Raw genomic sequence first — 20,143 nt, 5'->3', positions numbered from 1 at the left:
AAAAACATACGTTACGATGACATGGTGACATGTATCAAATAAAATCTAAGACGGAGATGTTCGTCGTTCATAACGACAGCTAAACAGAAGGCATATCCATGTCCTCTTTCGCGCGCTCCAGAAACAGGATATGGACGGTCACGTCAAACAAAGACCTTTTATTCCGCCTCAGATCAAGATAGACACAAAATTTCTTCTCTCACCGCATCTTGACAACCAGGGGAAGGCGTAGGAAGTGTTTGTAGACTCTTACGTAACACGCCCATGTATAGGCATGCAGTTGAACAGAGCATAGATTTCTGACATTTCACTTCCTGGTCAGGAAAAGTGCTGCAGAAGGATTTCTGTTTCACTCAGAGAAATAATTCAAACGTTTTTAGAAACTAGAGAGTGTTTTCTATCCAATTGTACCGTAATTTCCGGACTATAAGCCGCTACTTTTTCCCCACGCTATGAACCTTGCGCTTTATACAATGACGCGGCTAATTTATGGATTTTTCCCGCTTTCACAAATTCATGCCGCCAAAAAACTGAGCACCGTCACATAATGTGAAGTAAATCGAGCGCGCTCAAACTTTCCATCATTCTGATTACGGTAGTCATTTTGTCACCCTCATCATGGCAAAGACACGGAGAAATGCATTTGATGCAGCTTTCAATTTGAAGGCGATCGATCTGGCTGTTTGAAAAGGAAATAGAGCTTCTGCACGGGAGCTTGGCCTTAATGAGTCGATGATAAGACGTTGGAAACAGCAGCGTGAGAAACTGACTTAGTGCAAAAAGACAACAAAAGCTTTCAGAGGAAAGAAAAGCAGATGGCCCGAACTAGAAAATGGATTGGATGACAAGTGGGGAGAAATCCTTCACTAAAACGGGCCGCATGCGAAGAGCGACTTATGGTCAAGTCTGCCAGTGGGTCCTGACAGCGTGGAGCTGCTGCGTATTGAAGAGGGCAGCATAAGCTCAGTGGGGAATTTGCCTCCGGATGAAAGTGAGGAGAGCACAATGAAAACGATCCAACATCGGATGAAGCAATTCTGAGGCTATTCAACTCCGACACCAAAGGAGATGACTTCAGTGGTTTCAGTGCACAGGAGGAAGATAGTGACCAAGTACTTTCTTGGTAGGCTACTGTTTACTGCTATTTAAAAAAAAAAATGTTACAAGCCTGTTTCGTTAAAGCCTATTTATTTTTGTTACAAGCCGTGTTTCATTTAAAGGCTGTGTAAAGTTAATTTGTTTCAATGTACCGGTAGGCACCTGCGGCTTATAGACACGTGCGGCTTATTTATGTACAAAATACATTTTTTTTTTAAATTCAGTGGGTGCGGCTTATATTCAGGTGCGCTTAATAGTCCAGCAATTACTGTAATAATAATATGCATATTGTATGAGCAAGAATTGAGTACGACGCCTTTTGAAATGGGCACATATTATCTGGCTACTCAATACGCCCCCTGCAGCCATAACAGGTTAACTTCTTCTGGCTGCAAGCCCGAGGCCGGCCACAATATGACAACAGCCACTTCAAGTGCAGGGCGCGAAATTAAAAAAATATTTTTTTGAAATATTTAACTTTCACACATTAACAAGTCCAATACAGCAAATGAAAGGTACACATCTTGTGAATCCAGCCAACATGTCCTATTTTTAAAATGTTTTACAGCTAAAACAGCATGTATATTTATGTTAGCTCACCACCAAATACAAAAAAGGACAGACATTTTTCACAGCACAGGTAGCATGCACAAAGCCAACCTAACTAACCAAGAAGCAACCAAACTAACCAACAAACAACTTCATCAGATGACAGTCTTATAACATGTTATTCAATAAATCTATGTTTCGTTCAAAAAAATAGCATATTTCAGGTATAAATCATAGTTTACATTGCAGCTACAATCAGAAATTGCACCGAAAGCAGACAGAATAATTACAGACACCAACGTCAAATACCTAAATACTCATCATAAAACATTTCTGAAAAATACATAGTGTACAGCAAATGAAAGACAGGCATCTTGTGATTCCAGCCAATATTTCCGATTTCTTAAGTGTTTTACAGCGAAAACCCAATATAGCGTTATATTAGCTTACCACAATAGCCAGAAACACAAGCCCTTCCCCAGTAGCAAAAGTTAGCGATCGTAACAAACCAGCAAAAGATATATAATTTTTGACTAACCTTGATAAGCTTCATCAGATGACAGTCCTATAACATCAGGTTATACATACACTTATGTTTTGTTCGAAAATGTGCATATTTAGAGCTGAAATCAGTGGTTATACATTGTGCTAATGTAGCATCTTTTTCCCACAACGTCCGGATATTTTTCTGACACTTTTTCTGACACACATATTCTGACCAAATAGCTATTCATAAACATAACTAAAAAAATACATGTTGTATAGGAAATGATTGATACACTAGTTCTTAATGCAATCGCCGTGTTAGAATTCAAAAAATAACTTCATTACGACATCCAGCTTAGGTATAGCGAGAGAGTACCCAAAAGCTGGGCGCAAACGACTAGCACAACATGTTCGAGAGATATATGAAATAGCATCATAAAATGGGTCCTACTTTTGCTGATCTTTCATCAGAATGTTGTACAAGGGGTCCTTTGTCGGGAACAATCGTTGTTTGGATTTAGAAGGGCCTTTTTCACTCTCGATTTAGCAAGCACACTTGCCAAGTGGCGCGAATCTCTCCATGTCAACAAACGGAAGAGAACGGAACACGGCAAAACTCCCGAAGAAATTTCAATAATCTGATTAAACTATATTGAAAAAACATACTTTACGATGATATTGTCACATGTATCAAATAAAATCAAAGCCGGAGATATTAGTCGTCCATAACGACAGCTTATCAGAAGGCAAATCCAGGTCCCTTGACGCGCTCTCCAGAAAACAGGAAACTGGTGACACGTCATACAAAGAGCTATTATACGAGTCCAGATCAAGTTACACACTCCATTTCTTCTCTCACTCCTTGTCGACATCTAGTGGAAGACGTATGAAGTGCATCTAAACTAATAAATATCAACGACTTTCATAGGCAGCCCCTAGAAGAGAGCATCGATTTCAGATTTTCCACTTCCTGTCAGGAAGTTTGCTGCAAAAGGAGTTCTGTTTTACAGATATAATTCAAATGGTTTTAGAAACTAGAGAGTGTTTTCTATCCAATAGTAATAATAATATGCATATTGTACGAGCAAGAATTGAGTACGAGGCCGTTTGAAATGGGCACCTTTTATCCGGCTACTCAATACTGCCCCTGCAGCCATAAAAAAGTTAAACAATTCTTTAAACTCTGTCAAGTTGGTTGTTGATCATTGCTAGAAAGCCATTTTGAATTATTGCCATTGATTTTCATAATATAATATAATCACTGAATGATTTTTCAAGGGGATTTAAGTCAAAGCTCCTGAGCGGTGCAGCGGTCTAAGGCGCTGCATCCCAGTGCAAGAGGCATCACTACAGTCCCTGGTTCGATTCCAGGCTGTATCACATACGGCCGTGATTGTGAGTCCCAAAGAGCGGCTCACAATTGGCCCAGTGTCATCTGGGTTTGGCCGGGGTAGGGCGTCATTGTAAGTAAGAATTTGTTCTTAACTGACTTGCCTAGTTAAATAAATAAAAAATGTATGAAGAAGCAGTGACTAGGCCACTCAGGAACATTCAATGTCGTCTTGGTAAGCAACTCCAGTGTATATTTGTTCTTGTGTTTTAGGTTATTGTCCTACTGAAAGGTAAATTTATCTGCCAGTGTCTGTTGAAAATCAGAGTGAACCAGGATGTTGCCTGTGCTCTATTTCATTTATTTGTATCATTAAAGAAACTCCCTTGTCCTTGCCGATGACAAGCATACCCATAACATGATGCAGCCACCACCATGCTTGAAAATATGAAGAGTGGTACTCAGTGATGTTTTGTGTTGGATTTGCCCCTTTGTATTCCGGACATAAAGTTAATTTATTTCCCACATTTTCTGCAGTTTTACCTTAGTGCCATATTGCAAACAGGATGCTTTTTTTTTTTTTTCTTTTTTTTTGATGGGGTGGATCAGCTTAATATTGCGGAAAGAATGTTGCTTCCAATGTAATTGTGTGCATCATTTCCAATCCCTCATATTTTTTTGGGTAAATATATATATCCATTCACGTATGCATACATATACACATATATACATACACATACCTACATAGACATACATACTTTTTTTTAAAGAGTATACCTTTATTATTATTCCCTGCAAACCCTACCACCGATCCCCCAACAGGATGCTTTTTTAAATGTTTTATATTTGTATTCTGTACATGCTTCCTTCTTTTAACTCTGTCATTTAGGTTATTATTGTGGTGTGACTACATTGTTGTTGATCCATCCTCAGTTTTCTCCTATCACATCCATTAAACTCTATAACTGTTTTAAAGTCAACATTGACCTCATGGTGAAATCCCTGAGCAGTTTCCTTCCTCTCTGGCAACTGAGTTAGGAAGGACTCCTGCATCTTTGTAGTGACTGGGTGTATTGATACACCATCCAAAGTGTAATTAATAACTTCACCTTGATCAAAGGGATATTCAATGTCTTAGGTGGCATTGTTAAAGCTCCCTGGTCTTTATGTTTGGAAATCAGGGCTCGACTAGAGGACCTTTATGATAGTTGTTTGATACAGAAATTAGGTAGTCATTCACAAATCATGTTAAACACTATTAATGCACACACAGTCCATGCAACTTATTATGTGACTTGTTAAAGCACATTTTTACTCCTGAATGTATTTAGGCTTGTCATAACAAAGGGGTTAAATATTCATTGACTCAAGCCATTTTAGCTTTTAATTTATAATTCATTTGTAAACATTTTGAAAAACACAATTCCATGTTGACATTATGGGGGTATTGTGTGTAGGCCAGTGACACAAAATCTATATTTAATAATTTAAACACAACAAAATGTGGAAAAAGTCAAGGGATGTGAATACTTTCTGTATTTCGGGCACTAGAACAGTCTGCAGCACCCAGCCTCAACCTACTGGACTCGGAAGTCAAATGTCTACTGTTTGCTGATGATCTGGTGCTTCTGTCCCCAACCAAGGAGGGCCTACAGCAGCACCTAGATCTTTTGCACATATTCTGTCAGACTTGGGCCCTGACGTTGAATTTCAGTAAGACAAAAATAACGGTGTTCAAAAAAAGGTCCAGTTGCCAGGACAGCAAATACAAATTCTAGTAGTTCACTGTTGCCCTAGAGCACAAAGAACTATTCGTACCTCGGCCTAAACATCAGCACCACAGGTAACTTCCACAAGGCTGTGAATGATCTAATTAGACAAAAAGGGCCTTCTACGTCATCAAAAGGAACATAAAACTCAACATCCCAATTAGGATCTGATTAAAAATATTTCAGTTATAGAACCCATTGCCCTCTCTGGTTGTGAGATCTCGGGTCTGCTCACCAACCAAGAATTCACTAAATGGGACAAACACCAAATTGAGACTCCGCATAAAGAATTCTGGTCATGCAAACAACTGACGATAATTACATAAACACATTTAACATCTCCTCCACACGTAGCCTACAAGCAGTACGTAGTCCATTTCAGAAGACCAGAATAGCATACTCTGAGTTGTCCTTATATTAGGTCCTGATCTGGCTATGCCAAATGGCTGTGGGCTACACTAGTTCATTTAGCAGACAAGATTTGCTTAGAATTCCGTGGTATTATTTTATAGTATTATTTTATATTATTTTGTATCATTATTTTTATAGAACACAATTGAACAAAGCTGAATAAAATAGAGAGTGAAGTGTGAACATGCAGCTATTCTGTGTTGAGCGGTTAACAAAGAAATAGGTCCTCCTATTTGCTTAATTTACAGTCATCAATGTCACTTTAGTTGTTCTACAAATGTAGGGCTGTATGTTTTGATTTATAATACATTCTAAGACTGCATGATGACTCTAATGATGATTTGAAAAAAAGTTGCTTGAAAGGCAAAAGCAGAGCTTGCTTTGTTTTTTTTTGCGCAGGCTGTACACACTACATCAGTCTCTCATTCATAATTTGTGATTCATTTTAAGAAGTTATTTGCCCGTTTTTAGTTGTGATACAAACCTTATCAAAACATATAGGCCTGTGGGCTAGGCTACATGAGGTGTGATACAAACCTTATCAAAACATATAGGCCTGTGGGCTAGGCTACATGAGGTGTGGTACTAACCTTATCAAAACATATAGGCCTGTGGGCTAGGCTACATGAGGTGTGATACAAACCTTATTAAAACATATAGGCCTGTGGGCTAGGCTACATGAAATGTGGTACTAACCTTATCAAAACATATAGGCCTGTGGGCTAGGCTACATGAGGTGTGCGACTATAATTACAAAAAGTAGAGAAAAGAAAGGCACTGTTTCTTGCTTTACGCTCGGGCATCATTCACCAGTGATAATATATAATTTACAAGTGATAGGCTAATATTGTCACCCATTAGACTATTCTTAAAGTAATCTTGTCTTTACATGTACTAAATCATATGTGTGTGAAAGTTGTTTTGATGTAGAATGGACCATTATCATGCACCTGTTTTGAAACAGGGTGTCACGGATTCCTCCGGAGCTTTCATTACGCACACCTGTCCCCTGTCATTACGCACACCTGTCCCCTGTCCCCACTCATTAGTACCTGTATCAGCGTGCCCTTTGGTTTCCATTGGGCTGTTCCATTATTGTTACAATGTCCGTTGGTGCGTGTGAGTACCTGTGCTGTGTGTTTTGGGCTGTCGTGCCCTTGTGGATTGCTCAGATGATTACGGGTCTCGTCCCGTGTGTTAATCATCGTGTGTTATTTATTCGAGGTACTCCTCGCTCTTTTGTTTTGGGGTTCTACCCTGTGTTTTTGTTACGTGTTTGTTTGTTCTTCGTCCCCGTGTCTTTTACACGGCACGCTGTAATTTGGGCTGAATAAAAAAAAACTATTACGCCTGTCTCCCGATCCTTCATGCCGACGTGACACAGGGGCAGAGGGAAAAAAATACATTTCATCCATGCACTTAAATAGTGCACGGAGGACACTTTTCCCATAGTTCATTTTCATGCCAGCCAGGTAGGCTATACTCCTGTTGTAAAGAGAAGCAGAGCTTGGAGAAGTCAAATTACTGTGACTAAACGGTCACGTGGAATTTGACTGCCTTCATGACGCGTTGCCGACTGCGTGGCAGTAATACGATCACCGTAACAGCCCCAATCACAGCAACAAGATTTGCGGCCCGTTGCCATGAGCAAAAGGCAACCAGTGGAGAACAAACACCATTGTAAATTCAACCTGTATTTATCTGTTTATTTATCTTCCCCCACTATTCATACTACAACTATTTGCACATTGCTCAACCACTAAAATATCTTTTTCTTTTTAAACCTTTTTGAGTGTAATGTTTACTGTTAATTTATAAACAGTAACAAGCCATGATGGGGGATTGGTCTCCTACAGGGACCAGACAGTAACAAGCCATGATGGAGGATTGGTCTCCTACAGGGACCAGACAGTAACAAGGCATGATGGGGGATTGGTCTCCTCCTACAGGGACCAGACAGTAACAAGCCATGATGGAGGATTGGTCTCCTACAGAGACCAGACAGTAACAAGGCATGATGGGGGATTGGTCTCCTCCTACAGGGACCAGACAGTAACAAGGCATGATGGGGGATTGGTCTCCTCCTACAGGGATCAGACAGTAACAAGCCATGATGGAGGATTGGTCTCCTACAGGGACCAGACAGTAACAAGGCATGATGGGGGATTGGTCTCCTACAGGGACCTTACAGTAACAAGGCATGATGGGGGATTGGTCTCCTACAGGGACCATACAGTAACAAGGCATGATGGGGGATTGGTCTCCTACAGGGACCATACAGTAACAAGCCATGATGGAGGATTGGTCTCCTACAGGGACCATACAGTAACAAGGCATGATGGGGGATTGGTCTCCTCCTACAGGGACCAGACAGTAACAAGCCATGATGGAGGATTGGTCTCCTACAGGGACCAGACAGTAACAAGCCATGATGGAGGATTGGTCTCCTCCTACAGGGACCAGACAGTAACAAGGCATGATGGGGGATTGGTCTCCTACAGGGACCAGTCTCAACCTCTAGTGTCTCAACTCCATTTCTCCTCCTACAGGGACCATACAGTAACAAGGCATGATGGGGGATTGGTCTCCTCCTACAGGGACCATACAGTAACAAGGCATGATGGGGGATCGGTCTCAACCTCCAGTGTCTCAACTCCATTTCTCCTCCCAGCTCAGGACTGCAGTGTTGTTGTAAAATGCCCTGTCTAACGGAGCTGTGTGTTTCTCCTGCAGTCTTCGTTGAGAGGAGAGAACATCACAGTGTTTGGCTGTCTGAACCACGGCATGCCCCTGTCCCTGAAAGACAACTCCTCTGTCAAATGTGAATCAGGTAGGAGGACATGCTGCTTTGATACAACATATTGCAGAGATAACAGATATCACTACATTCAGGCGTTTATTCCCAGAAGATCAGATAAGCGATAAACTAGCTTGTGATCAAATAAATCTCACTCCCTCTCTCTGTCTCTCCCTCCCTCTCTCTGTCTCTCACTCACTCTCTGTCTCTCCCTCCCTCTCTCTGTCTCTCCCTCCCTCTCTCTGTCTCTCACTCACTCCCTCTGTCTCTCCCTCCCTCTGTCTCTCACTCACTCTCTCTGTCTCTCCCTCCCTCCCTCTGTCTATCCCTCCCTCTCTCTGTCTCTCACTCACTCCCTCTGTCTCTCCCTCCCTCTCTCTGTCTCTCACTCACTCCCTCTGTCTCTCCCTCCCTCTCTCTGTCTCTCACTCACTCTCTCTGTCTCTCCCTCCCTCTCTCTGTCTCTCACTCACTCCCTCTGTCTCTCCCTCCCTCTCTCTGTCTCTCACTCACTCCCTCTGTCTCTCCCTCCCTCTCTCTGTCTCTCACTCACTCCCTCTGTCTCTCCCTCCCTCTCTGTTTCTCCCTCCCCCTCCCTCCCCCCTCCCTCCCTCCCTCCCTCCCTCCATCTCTCTGCCCCTCCCCCCTCCAGATTCCGTATCAGGTTTCCTGTTGTCAGTCAACGCCAGCTCCAACATCACTAAGCTGAGGATCCCCTACCCCCAGACTGGAACCTGGTACCTCAGCCTGAGATCCCTCTGTGCCACCGAACATGGGTGAGATACCTGCTAATACCCTAACTGAGTATATGGGTGAGATACCTGCTAGTACCCTGAGTATATGGGTGAGATACCTGCTAATACCCTGAGTATATGGGTGAGATACCTGCTAATACCCTGAGTATATGGGTGAGATACCTGCTAGTACCCTAACTGAGTATATGGGTGAGATACCTGCTAATACCCTGAGTATATGGGTGAGATACCTGCTAATACCCTAACTGAGTATATGGGTGAGATACCTGCTAGTACCCTGAGTATATGGGTGAGATACCTGCTAGTACCCTGAGTATATGGGTGAGATACCTGCTAGTACCCTGAGTATATGGGTGAGATACCTGCTAATACCCTAACTGAGTATATGGGTGAGATACCTGCTAATACCCTAACTGAGTATATGGGTGAGATACCTGCTAATACCCTGAGTATATGGGTGAGATACCTGCTAATACCCTGAGTATATGGGTGAGATACCTGCTAATACCCTGAGTATATGGGTGAGATACCTGCTAATACCCTGAGTATATGGGTGAGATACCTGCTAATACCCTGAGTATATGGGTGAGATACCTGCTAGTACCCTGAGTATATGGGTGAGATACCTGCTAGTACCCTGAGTATATGGGTGAGATACCTGCTAATACCCTAACTGAGTATATGGGTGAGATACCTGCTAATACCCTAACTGAGTATATGGGTGAGATACCTGCTAATAGCCTGAGTATATGGTTGAGATACCTGCTAATACCCTAACTGAGTATATGGGTGAGATACCTGCTAATACCCTAACTGAGTATATGGGTGAGATACCTGCTAGTACCCTGAGTATATGGGTGGGATACCTGCTAGTACCCTGAGTATATGGGTGAGATACCTGCTAATACCCTAACTGAGTATATGGGTGAGATACCTGCTAATACCCTGAGTATATGGGTGAGATACCTGCTAGTACCCTGAGTATATGGGTGAGATACCTGCTAATACCCTGAGTATATGGGTGAGATACCTGCTAGTACCCTAACTGAGTATATGGGTGAGATACCTGCTAGTACCCTGAGTATATGGGTGAGATACCTGCTAATACCCTAACTGAGTATATGGGTGAGATACCTGCTAATACCCTAACTGAGTATATGGGTGAGATACCTGCTAGTACCCTGAGTATATGGGTGAGATACCTGCTAATACCCTAACTGAGTATATGGGTGAGATACCTGCTAGTACCCTGAGTATATGGGTGAGATACCTGCTAATACCCTGAGTATATGGGTGAGATACCTGCTAGTACCCTAACTGAGTATATGGGTGAGATACCTGCTAGTACCCTGAGTATATGGGTGAGATACCTGCTAATACCCTAACTGAGTATATGGGTGAGATACCTGCTAGTACCCTGCGTATATGGGTGAGATACCTGCTAGTACCCTGAGTATATGGGTGAGATACCTGCTAATACCCTGAGTATATGGGTGAGATACCTGCTAATACCCTGGGTATATGGGTGAGATGCCTGCTAATACCCTGAGTATATGGGTGAGATACCTGCTAATACCCTGAGTATATGGGTGAGATACCTGCTAGTACCCTGAGTATATGGGTGAGATACCTGCTAGTACCCTGAGTATATGGGTGAGATACCTGCTAATACCCTGCGTATATGGGTGAGATACCTGCTAATACCCTAACTGAGTATATGGGTGAGATACCTGCTAATACCCTGAGTATATGGGTGAGATACCTGCTAGTACCCTGAGTATATGGGTGAGATACCTGCTAATAACCTGAGTATATGGGTGAGATACCTGCTCGTACCCTGAGTATATGGGTGAGATACTTGCTAGTACCCTGAGTATATGGGTGAGATACCTGCTAATACCCTGAGTATATGGGTGAGATACCTGCTAATACCCTGAGTATATGGGTGAGATATCTGCTAATACCCTGAGTATATGGGTGAGATACCTGCTAATACCCTGAGTATATGGGTGAGATACCTGCTAATACCCTGAGTATATGGGTGAGATACCTGCTAATACCCTGAGTATATGGGTGAGATACCTGCTAGTACCCTGAGTATATGGGTGAGATACCTGCTAGTACCCTGCGTATATGGGTGAGATACCTGCTAATACCCTAACTGAGTATATGGGTGAGATACCTGCTAATACCCTAACTGAGTATATGGGTGAGATACCTGCTAGTACCCTAACTGAGTATATGGGTGAGATACCTGCTAGTACCCTGCGTATATGGGTGAGATACCTGCTAATACCCTGAGTATATGGGTGAGATACCTGCTAGTACCCTGAGTATATGGGTGAGATACCTGCTAGTACCCTGAGTATATGGGTGAGATACCTGCTAGTACCCTGAGTATATGGGTGAGATACCTGCTAGTACCCTGAGTATATGGGTGAGATACCTGCTAATACCCTGAGTATATGGGTGAGATACCTGCTAGTACCCTGAGTATATGGGTGAGATACCTGCTAGTACCCTGAGTATATGGGTGAGATACCTGCTAATACCCTAACTGAGTATATGGGTGAGATACCTGCTAGTACCCTGAGTATATGGGTGATATACCTGCTAATACCCTAACTGAGTATATGGGTGATATACCTGCTAGTACCCTGAGTATATGGGTGAGATACCTGCTAGTACCCTGAGTATATGGGTGAGATACCTGCTAGTACCCTGAGTATATGGGTGAGATACCTGCTAATACCCTAACTGAGTATATGGGTGAGATACCTGCTAGTACCCTGAGTATATGGGTGAGATACCTGCTAGTACCCTGAGTATATGGGTGAGATACCTGCTAATACCCTGAGTATATGGGTGAGATACCTGCTAGTACCCTGAGTATATGGGTGAGATACCTGCTAATACCCTAACTGAGTATGTGGGTGAGATACCTGCTAATACCCTAACTGAGTATATGGGTGAGATACCTGCTAGTACCCTTAGTATATGGGTGAGATACCTGCTAATACCCTGAGTATATGGGTGAGATACCTGCTAATACCCTAACTGAGTATATGGGTGAGATACCTGCTAATACCCTAACTGAGTATATGGGTGAGATACCTGCTAGTACCCTGAGTATATGGGTGAGATACCTGCTAGTACCCTGAGTATATGGGTGAGATACCTGCTAATACCCTAACTGAGTATATGGGTGAGATACCTGCTAGTGCCCTGAGTATATGGGTGAGATACCTGCTAGTACCCTGAGTATATGAATGAGATTCCTGCTAATACCCTGAGTATATGGGTGAGATACCTGCTAATAGACTGAGTATATGGGTGAGATACCTGCTAGTACCCTGAGTATATGGGTGAGATACCTGCTAATACCCTGAGTATATGGGTGAGATACAGTAACCCATATAGCTGCTACTGTAGATACAGTAACATATAGCTGCTACTGTAGATACAGTAACCCATATAGCTGCTACTGTAGATACAGTAACCCATATAGCTGCTACTGTATCTACAGTAGCCCATATAGCTGCTACTGTAGATACAGTAACCCATATAGCTGCTGCTGTAGATACAGTAACCCATATAGCTGCAACTGTAGATACAGTAACCCATATAGCTGCTACTGTATCTACAGTAACCCATATAGCTGCTACTGTAGATACAGTAACCCATATAGCTGCTACTGTAGATAGTAACCCATATAGCTGATACTGTATCTACAGTAACCCATATAGCTGCTACTATAGATACAGTAACCCATATAGCTGCTACTGTAGATACAGTAACCCATATAGCTGCTACTGTAGATACAGTAACCCATATAGCTGCTACTGTAGATACAGTAACCCATATAGCTGCTATTGTAGATAGTAACCCATATAGCTGATACTGTATCTACAGTAACCCATATAGCTGCTACTGTAGATACAGTAACCCATATAGCTGCTACTGTAGATACAGTAACCCATATAGCTGCTACTGTAGATACAGTAACCCATATAGCTGCTACTGTAGATAGTAACCCATATAGCTGATACTGTATCTACAGTAACCCATATAGCTGCTACTGTAGATACAGTAACCCATATAGCTGCTACTGTAGATACAGTAACCCATATAGCTGCTACTGTAGATACAGTAACCCATATAGCTGCTACTGTAGATACAGTAACCCATATAGCTGATACTGTATCTACAGTAACCCATATAGCTGCTGCTGTAGATACAGTAACCCATATAGCTGCTGCTGTAGATACAGTAACCCATATAGCTGCTACTGTAGATACAGTAACCCATATAGCTGCTACTGTATCTACAGTAACCCATATAGCTGCTACTGTAGATACAGTAACCCATATAGCTGCTACTGTAGATACAGTAACCCATATAGCTGCTACTGTAGATACAGTAACCCATATAGCTGCTACTGTAGATACAGTAACCCATATAGCTGCTACTGTATCTACAGTAACCCATATAGCTGCTACTGTAGATACAGTAACCCATATAGCTGCTAATGTAGATACAGTAACCCATATAGCTGCTACTGTAGATACAGTAACCCATATAGCTGCTACTGTATCTACAGTAACCCATATAGCTGCTACTGTATCTACAGTAACATATAGCTTCTACCGTAGATACAGTAACCCATATAGCTGCTACTGTATCTACAGTAACCCATATAGCTGCTACTGTATCTACAGTAACTCATATATCTGCTACCGTAGATACAGTAACCCATATAGCTGCTACTGTATCTACAGTAACCCATATATCTGCTACCGTAGATACAGTAACCCATATAGCTGCTCCTGTAGATACAGTAACCCATATGTCAATCATACAGCAAACCCAGTTTACTCTTTTCTCTATGAAGGCATCATACCCACTGATGATTAATCACCCTCTACTGACCCATCCTCTCACTAATCACCCTCTACTAACCCAGCCTCTCACTAATCACCCTCTACTAACCCAGCCTCTCACTAATCACCCTCTACTGACCCAGCCTCTCACTAATCACCCTCTACTGACCCAGCCTCTCACTAATCACCCTCTACTAACCCAGCCTCTCACTAATCACCCTCTACTAACCCAGCCTCTCACTAATCACCCTCTACTAACCCAGCCTCTCACTAATCACCCTCTACTAACCCAGCCTCTCACTAATCACCCTCTACTAACCCAGCCTCTCACTAATCACCCTCTAATAACCAGCCTCTCACTAATCACCCTCTACTGACCCAGCCTCTCACTAATCACCCTCTACTAACCCAGCCTCTCACTAATCACCCTCTACTGACCCAGCCTCTCACTAATCACCCTCTACTGACCCAGCCTCTCACTAATCACCCTCTACTGACCCAGCCTCTCACTAATCACCCTCTACTGACCCAGCCTCTCACTAATCACCCTCTACTGACCCAGCCTCTCACTAATCACCCTTTACTGACCAGCCTCTCACTAATCACCCTCTACTGACCCAGCCTCTCACTAATCACCCTCTACTGACCCAGCCTCTCACTAATCACCCTCTACTAACCCAGCCTCTCACTAATCACCTTCTACTGACCCAGCCTCTCACTAATCACCCTCTACTAACCCAGCCTCTCACTAATCACCCTCTACTAACCCAGCCTCTCACTAATCACCCTCTACGAACCAGCATCTCACTAATCACCCTCTACTGACCCAGCCTCTCACTAATCACCCTCTACTAACCCAGCCTCTCACTAATCACCCTCTACTGACCCAGCCTCTCACTAATCACCCTCTACTAACCCAGCCTCTCACTAATCACCCTCTACTAACCAGCCTCTCATTAATCACCCTCTACTAACCCATCCTCTCACTAATCACCCTCTACTGACCCAGCCTCTCACTAATCACCCTCTACTAACCCAGCCTCTCACTAATCACCCTCTACTAACCAGCCTCTCACTAATCACCCTATACTAACCCAGCCTCTCACTAATCACCCTCTACTAACCAGCCTCTCACTAATCACACTCTACTGACCCAGCCTCTCACTAATCACCCTCTACTGACCCAGCCTCTCACTAATCACCCTCTACTGACCCAGCCTCTCACTAATCACCCTCTACTAACCCAGCCTCTCACTAATCACCCTCTACTAACCCAGCCTCTCACTAATCACACTCTACTAACCCAGCCTCTCACTAATCACCCTCTACTAACCAGCTTCTCACTAATCACCTTCTACTAACCAGCCTCTCACTAATCACACTCTACTGACCCAGCCTCTCACTAATCACCCTCTACTAACCCAGCCTCTCACTAATCACCCTCTACTAACCCAGCCTCTCACTAATCACACTCTACTAACCCAGCCTCTCACTAATCACCCTCTACTAACCAGCTTCTCACTAATCACCTTCTACTAACCAGCCTCTCACTAATCACACTCTACTGACCCAGCCTCTCACTAATCACCCTCTACTGACCCAGCCTTTCACTAATCACCCTCTACTGACCCAGCCTCTCACTAATCACCCTCTACTAACCCAGCCTTTCACTAATCACCCTCTACTGACCCAGCCTCTCACTAATCACCCTCTACTGACCCAGCCTCTCACTAATCACCCTCTACTGACCCAGCCTCTCACTAATCACCCTCTACTGACCCAGCCTCTCTCTAATCACCCTCTACTGACCCAGCCTCTCACTAATCACCCTCTACTGACCCAGCCTCTCACTAATCATCCTCTACTGACCCAGCCTCTCACTAATCACCCTCTACTGACCCAGCCTCTCACTAATCACCCTCTACTGACCCAGCCTCTCACTAATCACCCTCTACTGACCCAGCCTCTCACTAATCACCCTCTACTGACCCAGCCTCTCACTAATCACCCTTTACTGACCAGCCTCTCACTAATCACCCTCTACTGACCCAGCCTCTCACTAATCACCCTCTACTGACCCAGCCTCTCACTAATCACCCTCTACTAACCCAGCCTCTCACTAATCACCTTCTACTGACCCAGCCTCTCACTAATCACCCTCTACTAACCCAGCCTCTCACTAATCACCCTCTACTAACCCAGCCTCTCACTAATCACCCTCTACGAACCAGCATCTCACTAATCACCCTCTACTGACCCAGCCTCTCACTAACCACCCTCTACTAACCCAGCCTCTAACTAATCACCCTCTACTGACCCAGCCTCTCACTAATCACCCTCTACTAACCCAGCCTCTCATTAATCACCCTCTACTAACCCATCCTCTCACTAATCACCCTCTACTGACCCAGCCTCTCACTAATCACCCTCTACTAACCCAGCCTCTCACTAATCACCCTCTACTAACCAGCCTCTCACTAATCACCCTATACTAACCCAGCCTCTCACTAATCACCCTCTACTAACCAGCCTCTCACTAATCACACTCTACTGACCCAGCCTCTCACTAATCACCCTCTACTGACCCAGCCTCTCACTAATCACCCTCTACTGACCCAGCCTCTCACTAATCACCCTCTACTAACCCAGCCTCTCACTAATCACCCTCTACTAACCCAGCCTCTCACTAATCACACTCTACTAACCCAGCCTCTCACTAATCACCCTCTACTAACCAGCTTCTCACTAATCACCTTCTACTAACCAGCCTCTCACTAATCACACTCTACTGACCCAGCCTCTCACTAATCACCCTCTACTAACCCAGCCTCTCACTAATCACCCTCTACTAACCCAGCCTCTCACTAATCACACTCTACTAACCCAGCCTCTCACTAATCACCCTCTACTAACCAGCTTCTCACTAATCACCTTCTACTAACCAGCCTCTCACTAATCACACTCTACTGACCCAGCCTCTCACTAATCACCCTCTACTGACCCAGCCTTTCACTAATCACCCTCTACTGACCCAGCCTCTCACTAATCACCCTCTACTAACCCAGCCTTTCACTAATCACCCTCTACTGACCCAGCCTCTCACTAATCACCCTCTACTGACCCAGCCTCTCACTAATCACCCTCTACTGACCCAGCCTCTCACTAATCACCCTCTACTGACCCAGCCTCTCTCTAATCACCCTCTACTGACCCAGCCTCTCACTAATCACCCTCTACTGACCCAGCCTCTCACTAATCATCCTCTACTGACCCAGCCTCTCACTAATCACCCTCTACTGACCCAGCCTCTCTCTAATCACCCTCTTCTGACCCAGCCTCTCACTAATCACCCTCTACTGACCCAGCCTCTCACTAATCACACTACTGACCCAGCCTCACACTAATCACCCTCTACTAACCCAGCCTCTCACTAATCACCCTCTACTAACCCAGCCTCTCACTAATCACCCTCTACTAACCCAGCCTCTCACTAATCACCCTTAACTAACCCAGCCTCTCACTAATCACCCTCTACTAACCCAGCCTCTCACTAATCACCCTCTACTAACCCAGCCTCTCACTAATCACCCTCTACTGACCCAGCCTCTCACTAATCACCCTCTACTGACCCAGCCTCTCACTAATCACCCTCTACTGACCCAGCCTCTCACTAATCACCCTCTACTATCCAGCCTCTCACTAATCACCCTACTAACCCAGCCTGTCACTAATCACCCTCTACTGACCCAGCCTCTCACTAATCACACTCTACTGACCCAGCCTCACACTAATCACCCTCTACTAACCCAGCCTCTCACTAATCACCCTCTACTAACCCAGCCTCTCACTAATCACCCTCTACTAACCCAGCCTCTCACTAATCATGATCTACTAACCAGCCTCTCAGTAATCACCTTCTACTAACCAGCCTCTCACTAATCACACCCTACTGACCCAGCCTCTCACTAATCACCCTCTACTAACCCAGCCTTTCACTAATCACCCTCTACTGACCCAGCCTCTCACTAATCACCCTCTACTGACCCAGCCTCTCACTAATCACCCTCTACTGACCCAGCCTCTCACTAATCACCCTCTACTGACCCAGCCTCTCTCTAATCACCCTCTTCTGACCCAGCCTCTCACTAATCACCCTCTACTGACCCAGCCTCTCACTAATCACCCTCTACTGACCCAGCCTCTCACTAATCACCCTCTACTGACCCAGCCTATCACTAATCACCCTCTACTGACCCAGCCTCTCACTAATCACCCTCTACTAACCCAGCCTCTCACTAATCACCCTCTACTAACCCAGCCTCTCACTTATCACCCTCTACTGACCCAGCCTCTCACTAATCACACTCTACTGACCCAGCCTCACACTAATCACCCTCTACTAACCCAGCCTCTCACTAATCACCCTCTACTAACCCAGCCTCTCACTAATCACCCTCTACTAATCCAGCCTCTCACTAATCACCCTTAACTAACCCAGCCTCTCACTAATCACCCTCTACTAACCCAGCCTCTCACTAATCACCCTCTACTAACCCAGCCTCTCACTAATCACCCTCTACTGACCCAGCCTCTCACTAATCACCCTCTACTGACCCAGCCTTTCACTAATCACCCTCTACTGACCCAGCCTCTCACTAATCACCCTCTACTATCCAGCCTCTCACTAATCACCCTCTACTAACCCAGCCTCTCACTAATCACCCTCTACTGACCCAGCCTCTCACTAATCACCCTCTACTAACCCAGCCTCTCACTAATCACCCTTTACTGACCCAGCCTCTCACTAATCACCCTCTACTAACCCAGCCTCTCACTAATCACCCTCTACGGACCCAGCCTCTCACTAATCACCCTCTACTAACCCAGCCTCTCACTAATCACCCTCTACTAACCCAGCCTCTCACTAATCACCCTCTACTGACCCAGCCTCTCACTAATCACCCTCTACTGACCCAGCCTCTCACTAATCACCCTCTACTAACCCAGCCTCTCACTAATCATCCTCTACTAACCCAGCCTCTCACTAATCACCCTCTACTGACCCAGCCTCTCACTAATCACCCTCTACTAACCCAGCCTCTCACTAATCACCCTCTACTGACCCAGCCTCTCACTAATCATCCTCTACTGACCCAGCCTCTCACTAATCACCCTCTACTGACCCAGCCTCTCACTAATCACCCTCTACTAACCCAGCCTCTCACTAATCACCCTCTACTAACCCAGCCTCTCACTAATCACCCTCTACTGACCCAGCCTCTCACTAAACACCCTCTACTAACCCAGCCTCTCACTAATCACCCTCTACTGACCCAGCCTCTCTCTAATCACCCTCTTCTGACCCAGCCTCTCACTAATCACACTCTACTAACCCAGCCTCTCACTAATCACCCTCTACTAACCCAGCCTCTCACTAATCACCCTTAACTAACCCAGCCTCTCACTAATCACCCTCTACTAACCCAGCCTCTCACTAATCACCCTCTACTAACCCAGCCTCTCACTAATCACCCTCTACTGACCCAGCCTCTCACTAATCACCCTCTACTGACCCAGCCTCTCACTAATCACCCTCTACTGACCCAGCCTCTCACTAATCACCCTCTACTATCCAGCCTCTCACTAATCACCCTACTAACCCAGCCTCTCACTAATCACCCTCTACTGACCCAGCCTCTCACTAATCACACTCTACTGACCCAGCCTCACACTAATCACCCTCTACTAACCCAGCCTCTCACTAATCACCCTCTACTAACCCAGCCTCTCACTAATCACCCTCTACTAACCCAGCCTCTCACTAATCATGATCTACTAACCAGCCTCTCAGTAATCACCTTCTACTAACCAGCCTCTCACTAATCACACTCTACTGACCCAGCCTCTCACTAATCACCCTCTACTAACCCAGCCTTTCACTAATCACCCTCTACTGACCCAGCCTCTCACTAATCACCCTCTACTGACCCAGCCTCTCACTAATCACCCTCTACTGACCCAGCCTCTCACTAATCACCCTCTACTGACCCAGCCTCTCTCTAATCACC

General features: G+C 44.7%; 1 protein-coding gene across 4 annotated transcripts in view; it reads left to right on the top strand.

The window, feature by feature from the left end:
- Positions 1 to 20,143, top strand: part of tmem8b (transmembrane protein 8B) — a 243,656-nt gene that overhangs the window by 189,842 nt on the left and 33,671 nt on the right. For all 4 annotated transcript variants that reach the window (XR_008755083.1, XR_008755084.1, XM_055887874.1 and 1 more), the window contains 2 exons: positions 8,377 to 8,473; positions 9,093 to 9,216. Coding sequence is in view for 2 of the 4 variants with exons in the window: in XM_055887874.1 (XP_055743849.1) it covers positions 8,377 to 8,473; positions 9,093 to 9,216 (221 nt within the window). In the remaining 2 variants the exon portion in view is untranslated. The remainder of the gene's footprint in view (positions 1 to 8,376; positions 8,474 to 9,092; positions 9,217 to 20,143) is intronic.

This window comes from Salvelinus fontinalis, chromosome 28 (genome assembly GCF_029448725.1).
Source record: "Salvelinus fontinalis isolate EN_2023a chromosome 28, ASM2944872v1, whole genome shotgun sequence".
Classification (NCBI taxonomy): Eukaryota; Metazoa; Chordata; class Actinopteri; order Salmoniformes; family Salmonidae; genus Salvelinus; species Salvelinus fontinalis.
Note: the sequence above shows the minus strand (reverse complement) of the source record. Positions and strands in the feature narration are given on the sequence as shown.